General features: G+C 39.0%; 1 protein-coding gene across 1 annotated transcript; it reads left to right on the top strand.

Annotated features, from left to right (window-relative positions):
• Nucleotides 1–4,187: 4,187 nt before the first annotated feature.
• On the top strand, nt 4,188–18,366 carry MYL10 (myosin light chain 10). The gene is made up of 6 exons (XM_050908957.1): nt 4,188–4,274; nt 7,058–7,133; nt 8,589–8,693; nt 12,233–12,311; nt 17,309–17,357; nt 18,119–18,366. The coding sequence occupies exons 1-6, from the start codon at nt 4,239–4,241 to the stop codon at nt 18,215–18,217; spliced, it is 444 nt and encodes a 147-aa protein (XP_050764914.1). The 5' UTR covers nt 4,188–4,238; the 3' UTR covers nt 18,218–18,366.
• Nucleotides 18,367–19,172: the final 806 nt, after the last annotated feature.

Below are 19,172 nucleotides of genomic sequence, written 5' to 3'. Positions count from 1 at the left end.
TACTTACTGAAGGGTAGGTGTGCACCTGAGCAGTCAGTACGGAGTAGCGCCAGTTACGGAGCTGTACCTTTGTTTACCTTGCAGCAACTTGTCTGTTTTACCATACTTTTCTGGGTTGTCTGCAAAATTCATTGAGGGGCTGAGATGATAAATTTCTGCAATAATCCAGTGTCACTTCCTTTGTATCTCTGGTGTCATGAACCTCCTCTAGCACCAGCCTTTTATGAATTTATCAGGGTAAACAACGCCTCACGTTCTGAAGTAAGAACCAAGTATTTTCCGCTCCTTCCTCCTTTGCATGTAGAGATATAAACTGATTCCCTGGCCCCTTTTCTTTTAGGTCACCCTGAAATCAGAGATTTCTTCACTCTGATTCACTTGAACATACACCCCCCTCTGCAACATATAAAAAATGATCCCTATTCTTATATCCAGAGAGGCAAAGGCAGCGCACACTCATTGTTTCTGCCTGCCTGTGTCACTGCACTATCCTTGTTCTCTCTGGCTCCCCAACACTGCTAGAGAGGATAAATATAAAGAACCTCAGTGAGCGAAATGCAGCTCAAAGCAAATGCCTGGTTCAACAGAGTTTTCTTGGGACCAGACTTTGGTATGGTTCCATTTTTTCATTTAAAGCTTCTAAAACAAACCAAAACCAAACCAAAAGAAAAAAAAAAAAAGACCCTTTAAAATCCAGGCTAATTGAGAGAGTGCTAACACTAGTAAGACAAATGAGTGATATGCGACAAGCCTGTGGTTTCTCTTCTAAAGGGAAGTCTTGTTTTCTTCACAATGGGATGATTAATACACTCAGGCAGGAATATTAATAGGCTTGTTCAGTTGTTGCAACATTCTTCCCACTACTGTGCTATTGAGGCCTAGGAATCCAAGCCCAGGGGACCCTCAGCTCTTCAGTTTCTCATCTGGCATGTTTTGTATGTCAGTCTCAAAGCACATGTTGCAAAGATAGAGCAGCTATCTTTGCAAAGTGCAGCTCGGCACACTTTGCATTTTACAAATGGGGAAATCAAGGCAAACAGAAGTGATGTGTCAGTCACGCACTTGCTCCTCTGTAGGTCACCTACTAAATCCTTGACAGTTTAGAAACCATATGTTTGCTCAGTTCTGTATTGCTCTTTTTACTATGCTATTCTCTCAGAGAGATAGTCCAGAGTCAGAATCCTGATTCTATTCATTAAAAAATTCTGGAGTGTTTGGAGTTGTCAGACAGCAGCACAGACCTATTTCTGTTCTCCTAGAGCTGCCTTTTAATTGGACACCCACCAGAAAGACAGTGACAATGTACTGTATTCTGTTCCTGCTCCATCTCTTTCTCTCTCAGCCTTCCTCTTCATAGCGCCTGCCTATCCACCAGTCATGCAAAATCAAGGTGCAGTTTCTTTCTGTTATTGTGAACTTCCTAGCTTTTCAGAGCAGATAAATTACGTTCCCAATACTGCGTACGCAAAACCCAAGAGACTGATAATCCAAGATGCTCTATATGTTTGATGCCAAAAGACTTAGCTTGAAACTGGTGATGGAAACCCATTCCCATCCAACAGCTGTTCATTGGCCCCTGTGAAATGTGTTGGTGGTCTCAGCGCCATTCCACAAGTGAGCAGATCATAAATAGGATCCACATCCAAATCTTCAGCAGAAAAACTAAAGATAGATTGAGCGACATGGGCACTGATCTCCTTTATCATCCCTGGAGATGACTAACCAGAGAGTAACATTGAACAAGTATCATGCTAGGACGAATTTCTCCTAGTACGGTGATGGTTCTCTGGATAACTAGTCTTCAATCATTTTTGCCTTGAATAGGACTTCACTAATGTAAAGAAAATTTCGGGTGGTTTTTGGGTTGCTCGTCTGTTTCTAATAGATACTGAGCCACAGGTTTTGGGTTTATCTTATCCTTTCTTATAGCTACAATCCTTGCTTAAAGCCTTACAGCACAGAGAACCCATTAAACTGAGGAATAATGGAGGTATTGCCAGTGTTTGGCATTTAAAGTTAATAAAACTGGAGCTGGAGCCCACTGTCCTTCATTGTGGTGCTAGCTTAAAAAGATGCAGATCATTTGCTAGCATGGGGAATATTTATCATGCTGAATATGGATGCTGTATTTGGTCACAGCAGAGCAGAGCATAAGAATGGTAAAGCATGTTTTGTCTTCATAAAGACGAGCTACATGAGCACAGGAGAACCAGTTCTGCTGCCCCATCTGAAAACGCTGAGGCCAGCCTCGTGCCCTGTGGTCAGTTCCCCCAGGTAGCTTGCAATGCATTCGGCTGGGTAACATCTGCTTTCTTTTTACCTCGGGGAACAAATACATGTAAACACGTAAGATTGTTCTTAATATTTCCATTCGATCTGGAAGTGTTGAAAACCTCCACCAGGCACCTCACGTTACATGGAAGATTGCCTGTTACTGCTCAAAATAACACTTATTTCATGTGTGGGAGGAGGAGGGAATCTGTTTATTCCAAAATCAATATTTCTACATTCATTAAACATTCCACTTATTCACTTTTTTTTCCATGCCTGTGGTAGCATTCTATCCTTATTTTTATCCTCACTACAAATACATTTTTCTTTTAACTTCCATTCCTATTTCCAGATTTTAGTGCTTTGCATTATCTGATTGGAATTTGACAGGTCTGGAGTGTGGGTATGTGGGTGAGTGTCTACCATAGCCCTAATTTTCAACCTGGGATCTAAAACAGGGTGGCTGAGTGTGGAAATCTGCCTGGCAAATTAAATTGATCAGACAATGAATACTTCAAACAGAGTCAAGTGGGAATATTTCCTTGAGCTGCTCTGCTCCTCAGGATATTTGAAACCAGTATTGAATTTGAACTTTCACAGGCTTTTTTATTTTGATGAAAGGAGACAGTAGAAGTTGCCTTCTGTTTCATGCAGAATAGCCCAAACTAAGTAAGACTAATTTTCCATGACATGAGAACCAGGTGGGACTATGATGATGAAGTTTAAAAGTAAAAATGATAAAGAAAAAAATAATCTATCTGGAAGGGAACTCAAAAGGCAATGTAGCTCATTATCTTGCCCCAAGTAAGGATAATGCTGTGATTAAAACATTTCTGTAATCCTTAGGAATCACAGATTTTATTCTTTACTGCAGAACAAGAACTGTATTGTCTTAGGCAAGCTGGTTGGGCCCTTATTCAAAGATATATAATGAAGTCTAGTTCTGACTGATTTTTAGTGAGCATTAGATTCTTAGATATCATTGTAGCTCTTTCCCCAATCTTTCTCTGTCTCAGTCTTCAGACTACAGAATAGTGATAAAAGCAGGCCCGCCCTTTTATTTAAGATTACTATCTTGAATATTAAAATTACATGGGCTGGTAAGGCAATGTAGTGTAGTGTAGTGTCATAGGTTGGTGCAAGAATATAGACTGTCCTCCAAGTGTAGATGTTCCTACATAGGAAGAATCTGTTCAGTCAGTGTTGGTCCAGACAGAGCAGACTTCTAAACATTTCTATGTGAGTAGGAAATGATATAATTTCCCTTTATAGTTCCTGAACTGAGTCTTCATGTAGGCCCTTATTTTGAGTCTGGCTGCTTGTCCCTGCATGGGAACTGGGAAGAAGAAGTACCTGTAGCCACTTACCTGAATTGCTTGTATTTCTTGAGAACAGCAGGTTGGGAATTTTAGCTTACATCTCCAAGTGAGACTATAAGCTTACGTCACTCCTCCTGTAGTACAGAGCTCTGAAAAGCCACTGCAGAAGGGGGAGTAGTCTCCTGCGTCAAATGGTCTGGCATAGGGGACTCTACCCAAGGAACAGACAGTTCCTTGGGGAAACAAGCAGTGGACCAACTGTGATCTTCAGAGTCACACTTTGGGTCCCTCACCTTTTTTAAGGCAGCACAGTGACAAGCTGTCCTTGTTTATCTGAGCTGTCAGGTTCCAGGCCAGAGCAAAGGAATGGCAAAAAGCCTCCGTGAGAGATTCATCTGTTACTAAAGCAGCATTTTTAATCCCATTTTTTTATATATAAATGTAGTGGACTGAATTAAAAACCTTGTCATAACAAAACACAATCCTCTTGTATTACTTGACTGTATATATTTTACCTTCTGTTAAAGATGGAATTTGTTTTCATTGGTGCTTAACAGACACAGTAATATATATTTGATCTTCTTATTTGTATTACAGCCTCCAAAGAAGGCAAAGAAGAAGATAGAAGGTGGTTCCAATGTATTCTCTATGTTTGAACAAACTCAGATCCAGGAGTTCAAAGAGGTTGGTCACTATTGTGCTGTTCTCTATAGTCTCCTGTCATTGCTAATGAATAACATAGGTTTTGTTTGTAATCCTTATTCAATTCTCCATCTGCTTTAATAGAACACACAGTTGTTTTCTGAATCATCTCTGTGGTTTTGGCTGGTATATAATTTTCCTTGTGTGTTTGTTTGTTCTTTCCTTCATTCTTTCTTTCATTCTTTCTTTCCTCCTTTCTGTCCCTCCCTCCCCCTCCTGTTTCAAGCTCTAGACTTATTTGAAAAGCCCCCAAGCCCCTGCCCCAAAATAAAGGAAAATTATCATCTCATCCGCTTTAGCCCTGAGCACATGTTTAAAGTTAAGTTTAAGTGGTATTTTAAATAAGAATAGTCTTACGTGCTCAAGTATTATCCTGAATAGAGATGCCTTATTGAACCAGGGCTTTAATTAGTGGACTGTTCCACAATAGCAATAGAAAATATTCTTCTATGCCCTTCTAATACTGCCCACAAACTAGAAACAAAAATACCAAGAAGCCCTCAGCTGACTTCCTCCATAAATGCCAATAAAACAAAATAACATGTTGAGATTAACTAAGTAAGCATCTTTTAGCTCCCAAAGAATTTGGTATTACCATGCATTGTAGATTCTTTGACCAGTTACCTGTGAGGAGGTAAATCTAATGGGCTGGCATAAAAGCTGAAGCATATTAAAGACAGATAATTCATTTGATGAGTTTATGCTCTTTTTCTGAGTGGACATTCTAGAATGTCTGTGAGGCCATCACCTTTTGCACTGGTTTGTCATTTTAGATTTTTCATTTTTTCCCCATTTTTTGCTAACTCACATCTCCAAAGCAATTTCCAATGTGATAAATAGCTACTGTTTCATTTTGCGCATGTGGCTTTCAGCTTTACTTTTCATGAGGATTCCCACCAGTAAAGCTCAGTGGTGAATGAGACTAAAAACCCATGCAAAGGATTGTGAATATGGCCCAGGTACATGAATTGAAACCACTAACCTTTTCCCCACCGTTAATGGGAACACGTTGAACACTCTTCTCCCACCTCTTCTCTGTATCCTATGAACTTCCAGGTTTATTTTCTCCAAGGATACTGTTTGAAGATGTACCAACAAAAAGAAGAACTGGTCAGAATGCTATATTTGATCTACTCTAAATAAGATAATACTAGGAGCATTTCTAGGAGGATGGTGGCAGAATAATGCCAAAAGCATGAGGCAGTAGGGGGGGCCGGTGAAAACCAAGACCGTGTTGTGTCTAAACGCTGCATACTTGGGACAAGTATTTCTGAAAAGCTGTTTTTGATCCGAACATTTTTATCTAGAGATTTCAACCAGCTCACCAGAAAATGTTTTAGCATTGCTTTTCTTATGTCATTTTAAGTTCACCCATTACAATACATACCTAACGCTCTTCCTTCTTCTGTGAGCTTGCTGGGCTCTGCTTTGCTCTTCATATTTTCTTCTGTTTTGCTTCCAAATTGTGGGGATCACCATTTAAAGTAAGCCCCCCCTAAAAGGAGGGAAAGCAACTCTAAAGAGTTGGGCTTCATTTTTTATAAGGTGATGGTTTGGCAGGTAATTGAAGGGTTATGAACATGCCTGCTGCAAGAAATCACATGGGCAAACTGGAACGTGAGCAGTGGGGCTTTGTAAGAAACTGGAGGTAAAACTACATGAAGATATGTTGATATAATACGATCATGGAAGGAAGTGCACCCTGTAGAGCAGTAGACTTTAAAACTCTGCAAGTTACTGTAGCTGCAATGGACTAGCTGTATTCTCAGGAGAACTTTGTCTTTCGTAATAATACTGAAGTAAGAATAATTCCTGGTCATTGTAAAGATACACTCTCATATTGATGTGCATGTCAGAGAGATAACCACCTTCAGAGACATGCCTGGTTCTACTAATATTCCCCATAGTATGATCAGGCAAATTTCAGGTCATTAAAATCTTTCAAAATCAATGAAACATTAAAAGTGTGATGGCAGCGAATAGACAGACATGCAAATAGGTAAATAAGTAGATAGGCAGTTAGCTGGCTTGGTAAATAATGGTTAGAGCACACAAATTCTGTGTTGGCGGAAAATAGAAAAATAACTGTTTTTTTTCTATGAGAAGTTAAATTTTGCCTGACAATAAGTATTTAAGGTCAACACATCAAGGTCAGTCAGAGCACAGAGTACAGTCTGAAGGATACAATTTATTGGAAAGGGAAACAAACTTTGAATAAATAATACTATGAAACCTACATTTCTCTGTACCTTTGAAAATTCAGCTATCTCTGTATGATGGATCATTTTAAGGCCCAGAAGAAATTGACTTTAGCTTGATAGCAGAGAGATATCTACAGTAATTAAATGTTTTACAGAATATGATAGCTGCACAAAGGAACGAGGTATGGGAAAGGTATAAAACACACAGAGTAACCACTGACTAAATCCTCCCTAACTAAAGCCTCCCTAATTCAAACTTTTATGGGTTAAGGCCTGAATGGCTGGAGCTGCCAGCATTGGCTTCAGCCCAGCTACACGCTGCACTGAGCATTAATTTAGTAAGAAGAAGTTTGGGTGGGTTTAATTAAGCCCCTTGCCAAGATACAGTAATGTGTTGAAAGTGAGGAAAGTGCAATGATGTGGCATGATGTGGATGAATCAAAGGAAGTTAAATATTCTTTTTTACAGCATGAATATAATACTCCCCTGGACTGGTATGTGTGATTGTAGCACTGTCCAGTGCAACATGGCCATGGCGATAAATTTTCCTTTTTCTTCCAACAGGCTTTTACCATCATGGATCAGAACAGGGATGGCTTTATTGACAAAGCAGACTTGAGAGACACATTTGCTGCACTAGGTAAACTGGTAGTAATAATTAAATACTTAAAAGAAATGCAGTTTAAATTTCAAGCACATAAGAAAAGTTTGTATTAGAATTACAGTGGGGGAAGTAATGAGATACACAGGAGACAAAAGGAAACCTGTTCAGTTTGATCTTCCTCCTTTATGGTAGTTGCTATCTTACCACATAGCTCCAGCTGGAAAGTCTCCTGCGCAGCCTCTTTCAGAAGCGAAATGAAGGTCTCTCTGGGACTCACTGGCGGGTGCAACAGAGCTGTGCAGCTGGCAACTCTCCAAAGGCACTGATCCCTCCCCTGCAACTATTTCATTAAAAGCCCACCCAAGCAGGGGGCCATGCCAGGCATTTCTGATTTGCCTGTGAATCCAGGCTTCACAGGCTGCACCTTTTTCATCTAGGAGCCGTGCAATATCTACCAATTAACGTTGTTGTCATGGGCTAGCTGCCCCTCTGCCCACACAAAAGTAGGAGGACTTCATGTGAGGTTCTGTGCTGTTGTGCATTTATGTGGGGTGGAATGTGCATGTCATGAGATTAGGTATTGTCCATTCCATGTGCATCACAGTCCTGATAATATCCAGCAGATTAAAGCAAATCTTCCCAAGGAAAGGAAAAATCAAAACGCTCATGATCCCAAACCTGGAGTTGTATCCTTGTTGCAACATTTGAGGCTTGAACAGTGATGTAGGCATTTGGGCTTTTGCCATCTGGATCTTATTAAAAAGAGCTTGATAAGAATCTTTAGTGCTCCCTGGGGTGGAATCAGATGCCAGCAGAGTCAGTGCAAAGAGCAGAAGCTCCTGAACTCTTTATTGTGACAATGAGGTTTGCAAACTTTGGCCTGTAGCTACTGTTACCCTGAAATATTTATTTCTTAAGGCCAAGTTCTGGTATCTTTCCTGTTCAGTGAAGCTCTTCAATGCCTATAAAGTACAGTCACAGCAAATTACCACTCAATTTGAGTAGGATTGCCAGGGTCTAAATTCTTATTGATAGAACTGCACAAGGATGGGGAAGGGATACGACTACTCAACTCATCCATCTGCCCTCTACTCAGAAAGGCATCTCAATATACAGGAGGGCAAAGACTGACACCTTGGATTCACTTCAGTCACTTTGAACTCTCCTATACTAATATCGGTGGGGCCTGTATTTCACCTGAGGTAAAAAAAACAAAAACAGCAAAAAACCTGGTTTATTTGGAAGTGCCCCTTCTTTCGTCCACTGCTGGCCACGTCCATATTATTTATCCTTCTTACTCCTTCAGTCACCCTTTGATCTTAGAGCCAGCTCTGCCAATTTGTTTTACACTGGGGTATTCTGGAGTTGTGTTCTACCATGTTATTAGCAAAGTTGCACAGAGCCCTGAGCTCCCCAGTGGGAGGAGATGAATGGGAATCGTTTTTTGAAACACAATTTGTGATTTATTATGAAAAATGATCTCTGCTGCAGGTCGTCTGAATGTCAAGAATGAAGAGCTTGAAGACATGGTGAAGGAGGCGCCAGGTCCTATTAACTTCACTGTCTTCCTTACTATGTTTGGGGAAAAGCTGAAAGGTAAGTACCTTTGGGGGGTTGGAGAGGTATCTGTCAAAGATCCTCAGCACTGAAATATCTCAGCACCTTGCAAATTATAATAATGTATCCACAGAACAATGCTTAAAGGCAAGGAGTGATCTCAATTTTTGCAGACAGAGCTGAAGTATGAAAAGGCTAAGGGACGGTCCAGAGGACAATTCAAAAGTGTGATTTCAGCTTACATAAGCTAACATGAAAGTGGTAAGTTGAGGTCCAGAAAGTAATGAAATCACAGCAGCCTGGAGCACAGCGCAGATGAGTTATTAACTGTCAGTAAGTTCCTAGGCTGAAGTCTGTTGCTCATGCTATAGTGATATCGCTCCCAGTGTTAGCTGGTTTAAAAGTATTTTCAGTATTTCTACAAAAAAACTTTCTGCACTCCTTTGGCTCATTATGCAAACATGATCTCTGCATCATCCTTGCAGTTATAGGGCATGAAGGAGCAACATGGCCTTCCCTCACTTTCTGTATTAGTTGTAACCCAGTGGCTCAGCCTTGGTTTCACTTGAGGTCAATAGTGATTTTGCCACTGGATGAAGATTTCACTGAATAACTCTTAATGGAGTGGATAAATTGAAATAATTTAATCTCAGTGGATTTACAATGACAAGGGAGAGGGATTTTGCCCATCGCCACAGAATATATAAGGATCACTGTAGGGAGTTCACAAAATGCACGTACTGAATTTGTTGTGGGAGCTAGTAATTTAGTCATATCTCTTATACTGTTAATAACTAGAAACTCCAAGAGAGGGAGTGTGAGGCCAAGAGAAACCTCTAGTCATCTTCCTATATGCATTAGAGAGAGGTGAAAGCCTTGACCTTCAAAGCAAGGTTGGCCTTAGCCAAGCACATTACAGAAGTTTGTTAAAATAACTAATGAACAGAAAAATGGAAAAATCTGATCCCGTCTTCTTAAAAACATTTATTGTATTGCTGCTGGACTCTGGCTTTATATTGCCAAGCACAGTTTCAGTGAAGGGCTGTCTACGCTTGGAATAGAAAATAGAGACGTCTGAAAGAAAGAATTCATGTAGCTAGTCCTCAAAGAAATACACTATCGCTAAGGAACACAGCATGTCTGGGAAGCATAAGAGGTGATGGAGAAGGCTGTAGACTGACACTGAGGAAGGGATTTTGTTACCCAGACATCAATCTGTCTTGATCACAGTGGTACTTCCACCTTTACATTCCAGATGTCATCTTGCAGAGTAGGTAGTGCCCTTCTCCATAATCTTTCTTCGGGGATATGTGACTAGTTCTTGTGGGGTGCCCTGCTACCCATTCCTCTCTATTTGTGGTGCTTATGATCACACAGAGCGTGGACATGAGCTCTTCTTCCTTTCCCCTCTTCCCTCTTGTCTCTTACGATTGCTGAAGCTGGCAAAGAGTCTGGCCCTGCCAATTGTGTGGCCTAAAACCAGAGCCAGCACAGGAAGGTGAATGGTAAAGCATACCCCTCTTGTCTGCAGGTTTCCTGTTGGCTACTAGCAGAGGAGGAGGGTTTTTTTAATTTCCATTTGGTGAAGGGAAAATCACAGCTGTGCTTGTCATGCCCTTCTGGTTGGGTTTGTCATGCAAAGGAAGCAGAGCCAAAAGACTGCACATTCCCAATCAAAACTAATTGGGATGAAGAGCCTTTGTAGTGCAATTAGAAAGGGAGAAAGGGCTAGAGGAAGTGGATATGGCAATTTTGCAACACTCTTTATTAGCTAAGTACCACTCAGAGAATTTGGTGAAAGGTGCTTTCTAAGTCAAATTTGTTGTGCTATAATTGATTTCTGTCATAAAGGGGAAGCTGGGATTTTCGGGACAAGTTTTAGCTTTATATATTGAGATTATGATGCCAGATGAACAGCTAACAAAACTCGGTTTATGTTAATGCCAACCACATGGAGCTGTTTCTACAGGGAGTCAGAATAATACAATTTGTACAGAAAACAGAGATGCCGCACATCAAAGAAACCACTTTATTTACCAGCTAATCAATAAAGAATGCCTGCTGCATTGCTTCTCTTCAAAGCCAAAGTCCAAGGATATGACAGAGTAGAAAATGTAAAACACAGTAAGGAAAAAAAAATCCCCCACACAGTGGTGACTACTTAAAATGCAGACCTTTCCTTGGAGCTGGAAGACGTTTCTCTTCATGGGACAATCAAAACACTCATTAAATACCAATGCTTTGTATTGATCATATATTCATTGCAGTTTGAATACATTGCCTACAGCCTGGCAAAAAAATATATGTGGCCAGTGTGTGACAAGAAGGAGGCCGTATAACCTTAGGTTTATTCACTATTATATCCACTAAGATACTACTACTAATCCTTGTGAAACCTTTTAAACAAAGAAAACTAAGGCGGCATCAGGAGTGTATGTAGTCATTAGAGCAGGGAACCTTGACTGTTCTATTCTGGTTCTATCTCTGCCAAACTTTGAAACAAACTTTGAAACTGCAATTCTTTGTGTTATTACCTTTTTTTAATCACGCTTTCAACATTTCGGCATCCCAAGTAGCTTCATTTGTCCATGGGTCAGTCTACCTGCTTGTAAATTTGGTTTCCTACAGCTGTAAATAATGATTTGTATTATATATACTACCGTAATATTTTGAAATACTGAGGAATAGTCAGAAACAGAGCGTACAGCGTATCCTTTGGTGTGGGTTGAAATGGACTGTAAGTGAGTATACTCAGAATCTGCAGTATTACAGAATAGTCAGAAACTCCAGCCAAGATTAAGGCACTGTGAAAGCTAGTCCCTGACCCAAATTTTTTCCAGTCTACATAGATGGGACAGATAAAGGATGGAAGAAAAGGAAGACTATTACTATCATTTTACTGCTGGGAACAGAGGAGCAGGGAAATTAAAGTCATACCAAAAGTCTGTGGCCCAGCTAAGAACAGAAGCAAAATCTTGGAGCCATAGTCTAGTGCTTTAAACCATCCTGTTTCTATAAGTAACACTTAATGAAGAGATACTTAAGTGGAAGTGCACTATAGAATATAAGTGCAGATCACCATTTTACATTGATCATCCTGTTTCCATTGCATTCCATTGACATTCTGTTTTTATGATGAGCTCCATTTCCTTTAGTGAGGGAAATAACCTCTTCTCTATATAGTGAAGAACAAGTAACATCAAAAAGTGTTTTTACAAGGAACATACAGTACAAGATTAAAGGAAGCCAGTGAGGGAAACAGTTTGTTATATTTTCATTTCTGAAAGCCACTAATCCTCTGGGTACTGATATTGGAGACCAGTTCCTGGAAGTTTTCTCTCCTGCAGACATAGAATAGATATGAGTTATTATTTTTAAGCTTCTGAGCATTGAACTATTCACCTCTATTGTTTATCTGACATGACAAATGCTGCCGACTTAAGGAACCTTTGTCTTCAAACCTACAACTGCAGAATTCTCCATTTTGCACTGTTTTCAAGTGAATGCAATTACTTAGCAAGTTTTCGGCAGCTATAGAAATACATCCAGGCTTCTAAATTATATTTCATTAATTTTAGGCACGGACCCAGAAGAAACAATTCTGAATGCTTTTAAGATTTTCGACCCAGAAGGAAAAGGCCACATAAAGGCAGACTAGTAAGTTTATTTCAAATCCTTTTAAAATAATAATAATAATAATAATAATAATAATAATAATAGCACAAGTTTAAAGAACTGCTTAAAAGCTGTATTTTTCACAGTATTTTAAAAGACAGAGGAACTGTCAGGCAGAGAAACATTTAGCTTTGTAAGCCAGAGTTAAAAGACTGGACTATTGTATGAATGTATTTGTATACCAAAAAGAGATGTTATTGTCTTCAGACATTGCAAGAGGCAACGGAAATATAATCACATGTAGGCCATTAGATAGCCTTTTTTGAAGGTCTGGATATAAATCAACACATGACTCTTTGTAGATTAACTCCATATGTAAAATTAAAATGAATGTCTGGTGCCTAACTCTCAGAGTGCTTGACTAAAATGGGAAAGCTAGTCTCCTTTTAAAAAAAGTGATCAATTTAATTAACTCCGGGAGTGAGGAGATTTTCCTTGTTACGTGTTTACCGTTTGAGCCTTCTGCTTCTAGACAATAATTTGCTGTAAAATTCCACTAGATATGGTGGGAGCCAAACCAAATAATACTATTAATAATATGGCAATTATTGTCAGTATGGCTATTTTTTAAATAAGAAGGTGGGACCTAATTTGTATTCATAACCTGTTACACCAACAAAGCAAGGTAAAAGGACTTTAAGTGCTAATTGCACAAATGTAAATCCTCATTGCACTGCCAGAATGGTGTAAGCAGGCCTTCAGGTAAATGAGAGAAATGATATCAAATCAGGGCAGTGGATGAGGAGGTCTGACCTATGGCTCCAGTGAAATGCTTTATGTGCCTAGATTTATGCATATGCTTAAATTCCTTGTGAATTTGGGGGTCTATACTTTTACTGCAGCAGCCATTTCAGGTAGATTTTATAAAGCATAATACATACAGGAAATTTATTAGGGAACCATGAGTTACGAAATTGTATTTGCATCAATTAATTCTGCTAATGCTGTGATAAGGTAAATGAAAGCTAAACCTCTTACCAGAACCCCTAAGGTGGAGTTTTCCATGACATTATCTACAATTATCGATGTCTCATGAAAGTTAGTTGAAAATACAAAATTCGCATACAATATTTCTTTCCATTACCAATATGCTTTTCTATGACAGTACCCCAGTGGGTATGAGAGTCCTATTATGGTATGCAATATGCAAAATAAAAGCAAGGAGACAGTCTTTTCACTAAAGAACTTCCCAATTAATTAAAACACAACAAGTGGATGTAGCAAACAATCAGAAGGAACAGAAGGTTAACAGTCATCCTGATTGTTTTGGGGTTAACATTATCCAAACAGCTTGGGACGAACAGTCAGAGAAACACATCAGAAGTGACTCAAACAATCAGAATAAAATGTAGCCTGTTGCCAAATAGGCCAGATCAAACGGCAGGGAAATCACAACCATGAAATACAACCTTCTGATAATATAAAACCCATGAAATGTTATACTTCCCACCACTATCTGTAACAATATACTGCATACAAAATCTGCAGCTTGCCACCCTGTGTCCAGTTCTACATTCCTTGGATGCTGGAAGCCAGTTGGAGTTTGGGGCAAATTAGGAATGCAGTATCACACTCCAAAATGAAGATGAGAGAGAAGTACTTTTATTTTTCCTTGATGGAAAAGGTCAACCTTGTCCCTACCCCCACTGCACTGCTAACATTAGACAATTGTTTTAGTTCATCACCACAACAGAGCATAATGTTTACTTATTAGACCCGAGGGTAATGTTGATCATTACAGAGCAAACCATTAAATCAATTCTGTGAATGTCTTTGAGGTTTAACTTCTATTCATATGCTTCCAAAATTTAGACATTTGAAGGTTTTGAAATAATTTTTATGTTGGCTCATACAGCCATTTCAATATGACAGTTAATGTTAATAAATAATATTTCTCCATATTAAAAAATCCTGGAATGTTTCTCTCCAAAACCAGCCATGTTGACCTTTTAATCAGAACTTCTTTTTATGTTCATGGAGTTAACATCCTTCTGGGGATTTTTATGTCTCTTCCCTCTGCGTGTTTTCACCTCTAGTCTGGAAATGACTCACTTAGTCCATCTGATGGTAGCTGGGATGGAGTCTTCTAACCTTTCCAGAAGCTCCAGGAGTTTATAACTTACTTCCAAATTCAATGACAGATTTTGTTTGTCTGCATCGTTATACCACACATAAAATCCTTCCTATAGCATGATGTCAAAAAGAGAAAATGCTTTAGGTCACATTCTCAGCTGGTGTAAACTGGCATAGCGTTTGGAAAGGTTAGATGATTCAGTCCTAAATGCCATTCATTGGACAAAGTGAGTCAGGCCAACATGAACTGTGTTTAATGCTGATGCCAACAAAACTTTTCAGATTTGTACCAGATGAAAACGGACCCAGGGAGTTTACATGCATTCTGGACCGTTGGAGATTAGTTTGGCTGAGCTAATGATGTTTCTCATCATAGTTGTAGAGCACTGCTCATTTCATCTCACCTGTTTTTCTCCAAGACAGCAGTGTAGAAAGGGCAAGCCCAGTGGAAAACCAAAAAGTCCCAGAGATTTCACAGATAATTTAAAAAAAGATTTTGAAAATATAAGAATGCAACAAAGTATTTGTAACTGTAGAAGGAACTGATGTCAGCCAGGACAAGAGGTAACATTTAGACTCCTACGTCAAGGCAAATGGATATTCTTTTTTGCCCAGATTTTTTTTTTTTTTTTGAGAAGCAAATAGTCTTTAAAACAGAAAGAAAACAAGATACACAAAGAAAAAAGTGTATAATCTCTAGCTTTAGAAATTGTGAGTGTTCATTTCCCTATAAAATAAATAATGGAAAATGTGCATGGATCCTTAACTCAGTCCTTCTTCCTTATGAGTGTGCCAGAGCCTACTGGGCTGTGCATCAGAAGATTATAATTAGATATTTGATCTTTTCTTTTCCCCTAAATACTTTAAGCATGTGAATAGAAGACACATAGTGCCCAGATCTCTTTTTAATTCAGTCCTGTTTGTGATGAAGTTTATTTGTAACTTCTGACAAAATTGCTGTAAGTGCTTCCTTCTATTCACCACACTCCTTCCTGTATCACACTTCCTATTTACATTTGCTAATGCTGTTTGCCCCAGTGTACATATATCCAATAATCAATTTATGCTGATGAGAATGATCTTGCACCCACTGATCATTTGAGAATTCCACTTCAAAAAATGCAGTCACATAACAAATGGCCAGGATAACAAAACAGAAACAGCAATTTGAGAGAAAGAGATGAAGAAAGACTTTGCTAAGTAAAGAGAATGGTAAAGTAATGCAGGAAAAATATATACAATAGCTTAAGCTCTGTCTGTGACTTCAGAGTATCTCCCAAAACTCGCATGGATATTTTCACTCTTGTCCTTGTGGGTAAGATCCTTATTCATTACCCAGAAACTTCTTTTTTCAGTTTTCCCTTTCTGTCCTTCCAAATGAGCACTTCATACCAACAAGAAAGAGATTCAGAAGTGTATATGCCTCTTATGCAAATTGGGATATGTCTTTGTTGTAGCCTTTTACTGGAAGAAAATATGTGTGTCAGAGATACGAGGAAGTACAGTTGTAGCTTTGCCATCAAAACTACACTTTTATCTGTGTGACTTTTTTCGCTCGAGATGCATGGTGTATGGGAGCAGAAAGGGAAGCTTTACTATTTTGCCTGAACATCTGCATCCAAACAGTAGGTGAATTTTGCTCATATGGAAGTGTTCCTGTGCAGGCATGATTTCTATTATAAATAGTTAGTTTTAAATATTCACTTTAAAAAGCAGAAAGGGCTGTTGCCAGCAGAGCTATTGCTCTCATTCCCCCACAACAAATTCTTCAAAAAAGCAGCCTTTTTTTCAAATCCACAAACTAAAACAGATTTCTATACTTGTTTCAGCTTTTTTTTTTTTTTGTACAACAGACTGCTTATCTGTTATCACAGGTTTATAGTCTGTTTTACTGGTCTAGAAAAAGTCCTGATAATGTATAAATACCTTTGGTAGTGACAAAAGGAGACAACTTTGCCTCTTCAGTGTGAATGCAAACTCTTTGAGATTGATATAGGAATTCTTCTACAGGAAGGGGAAATTATTAGTGCAAGTGAAAGGGATGTTTATGTGATATAACTGAGTTCATACTGGTGGATGTTCGAGCACATTGTGCATGTACTGCCCTCAGCACATATGAGTAACTGGGTGAAATATAAAGACATTTTATCTAAAAGGGTTAAACAAGAAACAGTAATCATTCGTCCTGGCTTCTCTATTCACCTATAAACTTAGGTAAAAAAATTACATGCTTGACTGACTTCCCACAATGGGTTTGAAAACAGAGGGTAAATCAGCTGAGAATCTGTCCCAAAAATATCCTCTTTGATGTAATTGCATAGGATGCAGATTGTGTGTGGGATAAGCTCCTTGTTACAGTGCTGTAACTCCAGATCAAGACATTGTACTGTGAAATACAACAGGTCTCATGCAGTTTCACAGTCTCCTCTGGGAATGACTGCATGGAAATAAAGAGATTCTCAGATGATGATTTGGAATAGCTGTTGGAGTTCTCTTTCAAGTCCTCTTTCTCATTTCATGCTCTGTTCCTTTCATCCTCAGATTTTACAGAAAATATTCTCTTTTGGTTTTGTTAAGTGATCCAAACTTTAAACAGCAAGTGAGAAAACCTACCATTTTAGGTTAAGATAAGCATACAAAATTGCTGTATTTCAATTAGAGTAATAACCTTAAACAATTTTAAACCTCTATAAAATGTCACAAAAGCAAAATAAGTTGGCAGAGCGAGGCATTGACACTGATGGTGCCCACAGAAAATCTCTTACAATATCATGTAAGGATTAACAGCTCTAATTTATGCGGTCACACAGATTTTCTTTCATGCAACTTCAGGAGGGATCTTGCCATCTGAATTGTCATGTGCCATTATCACCCTTTAATCAGGTTATTTCGTTTTATTTGCACAGCATCAAAGAAATGCTTATGACACAGGCAGACCGGTTCAGTCAAGAAGAGGTAAGGACCTTCTTTATTCAAAATAGGAATCTATCTCCAGCTACTATTCAGCAGTAAGTGTTTGCCCCTCTTTAAATGCATGAATTCAGCTGAAATCCAGACTGAGAGAAGGTTGATGCCAGCTCTAGCAATTAGGAACAATTCAAAGCATCTCTTCTGAATACCTCCATGGCTAAATCAAAGTCAAACAGATTCTTTGGACTTCCATCCAAGTGTAAGCGTGGCCTATCTCTTGCTGTTCTTTCCTATGGTGAGCTGGGCAATGAATTTACTAGAGTTCAAGTGGGTTTGGGTGGGGACTGTGATCTGGTTTCCATTTCTGTGAGAGTTATTTTGTTTGAAATCTGAAATGAGTTCTGAAATGAGGTACTGACTTTGTGGTTTGTGTGAGACTGAACATGGATTCTGCTGGCTGGGAGGAATTTAGAGGGACTTTATTTTCAGAAGAGGAAATTGAGTGGAGTTGGTTCGTGGCAAGAACAGACTGGAGTGCAGACTGTAGTACGTTATTTACCCAGGGCTTACCTGGATTTCAGGGAGAGCTCTTTTCAACAGCGAACTTGCTGGGATTCTAGCAGGACTGTCTTAACTAGTTGTGTCCTAATTCCTGTTTCAATTTTACTGAAGCTAAGGAAAAGTTTTCCATAGTGGTTAACGGATCAAGGCAGAAGGGAGCTGAACTGTGTTGAAAATGAAAAGCAGTACATGTTGCTGTCCCACAGTCCTACGTATGTAACACTTATCTCCTGTTTCCTTGGCAGATCAAACAGATGTTTGCTGCTTTCCCTCCAGATGTCTCTGGTAATCTTGACTATAAGAACCTCTGTTATGTTATCACCCATGGTGAGGAGAAAGACTAAGAGGAAAGAGATGAGCTTCTCCTGTGATAATGCACCAAGTTATTTCATAATGCTTTTGCGTGCAAGACAAAGGGCTAAACATTCAGTATGTGAAGCCATGTGGTCATCAGAAGAGAACCAATAAAACAATTGAAATTAGATTAAAGTTATTTAATGCTCCTGTTTTTATAAAAGATGAAAATACCAATTTTGTGAGTTTTTTCCCATCCTTTTTTTTTTTTCTGTCAGTGGTTTGAAATGGAATTTTCTTGATGAACTGGTGCTTTCGTGATTTATTGACAATCCTAATGCTCACCAGATGGTCCATTGGGCACTGCAGTGTTGCTTAACCTCTTGTCTTTTATACATAAGCTCCATGTATTAATTGAGAAATCCTCTAACTTATTGCACCAGGAAGAGTATTTGGTAAATAGAATTCTGTTCCATTTCACAGCCTCTAGCAATGAAAGTGTAAATAAAACCGTCTTAAGCTCTTGTGAATATGCAATATGCCCTCTCCATCTCAGTGATGTGGCCAGTTTCATAAGCCACTTGACTCATTTGCTTTGGTGCAAAAGAACAGAAATAGTGGAATAGTGGCTACTTTTCTCATAGTAAAATTTACCTAGGCACACTTAGAAACCAGTAATAATGAATTTCTCCCTTCAGAGGTACCTTTCTTATGGGTAGGAAGTTGTCCATGAAATAACAATAACGCCTAGTCTTTCACCCATTGGTCCTTAGCCTTGTTTTACAGGTGAGGCACACACTGGAAGATGTTTTTTGCCAAAGATTGTCGAAAGTCTAGGGACAAAGACAAGAAAAGAACTCAGGAAATGTAGCCCAGGGTTACACATGAAAGCAGACTACCTCTCCCTTTTATAATCCAGGATCAGCGTAGTTTCTAAAATGGGCTATAGTTTCTTGTATTTGGACTTCTAGGAACTGGACATATTCTGCCTATGTGGAATATTGC

Source organism: Gymnogyps californianus, chromosome 20 (genome assembly GCF_018139145.2).
Source record: "Gymnogyps californianus isolate 813 chromosome 20, ASM1813914v2, whole genome shotgun sequence".
NCBI lineage: Eukaryota > Metazoa > Chordata > Aves > Accipitriformes > Cathartidae > Gymnogyps > Gymnogyps californianus.
This window is presented reverse-complemented; position numbering and strand designations above follow the sequence as displayed.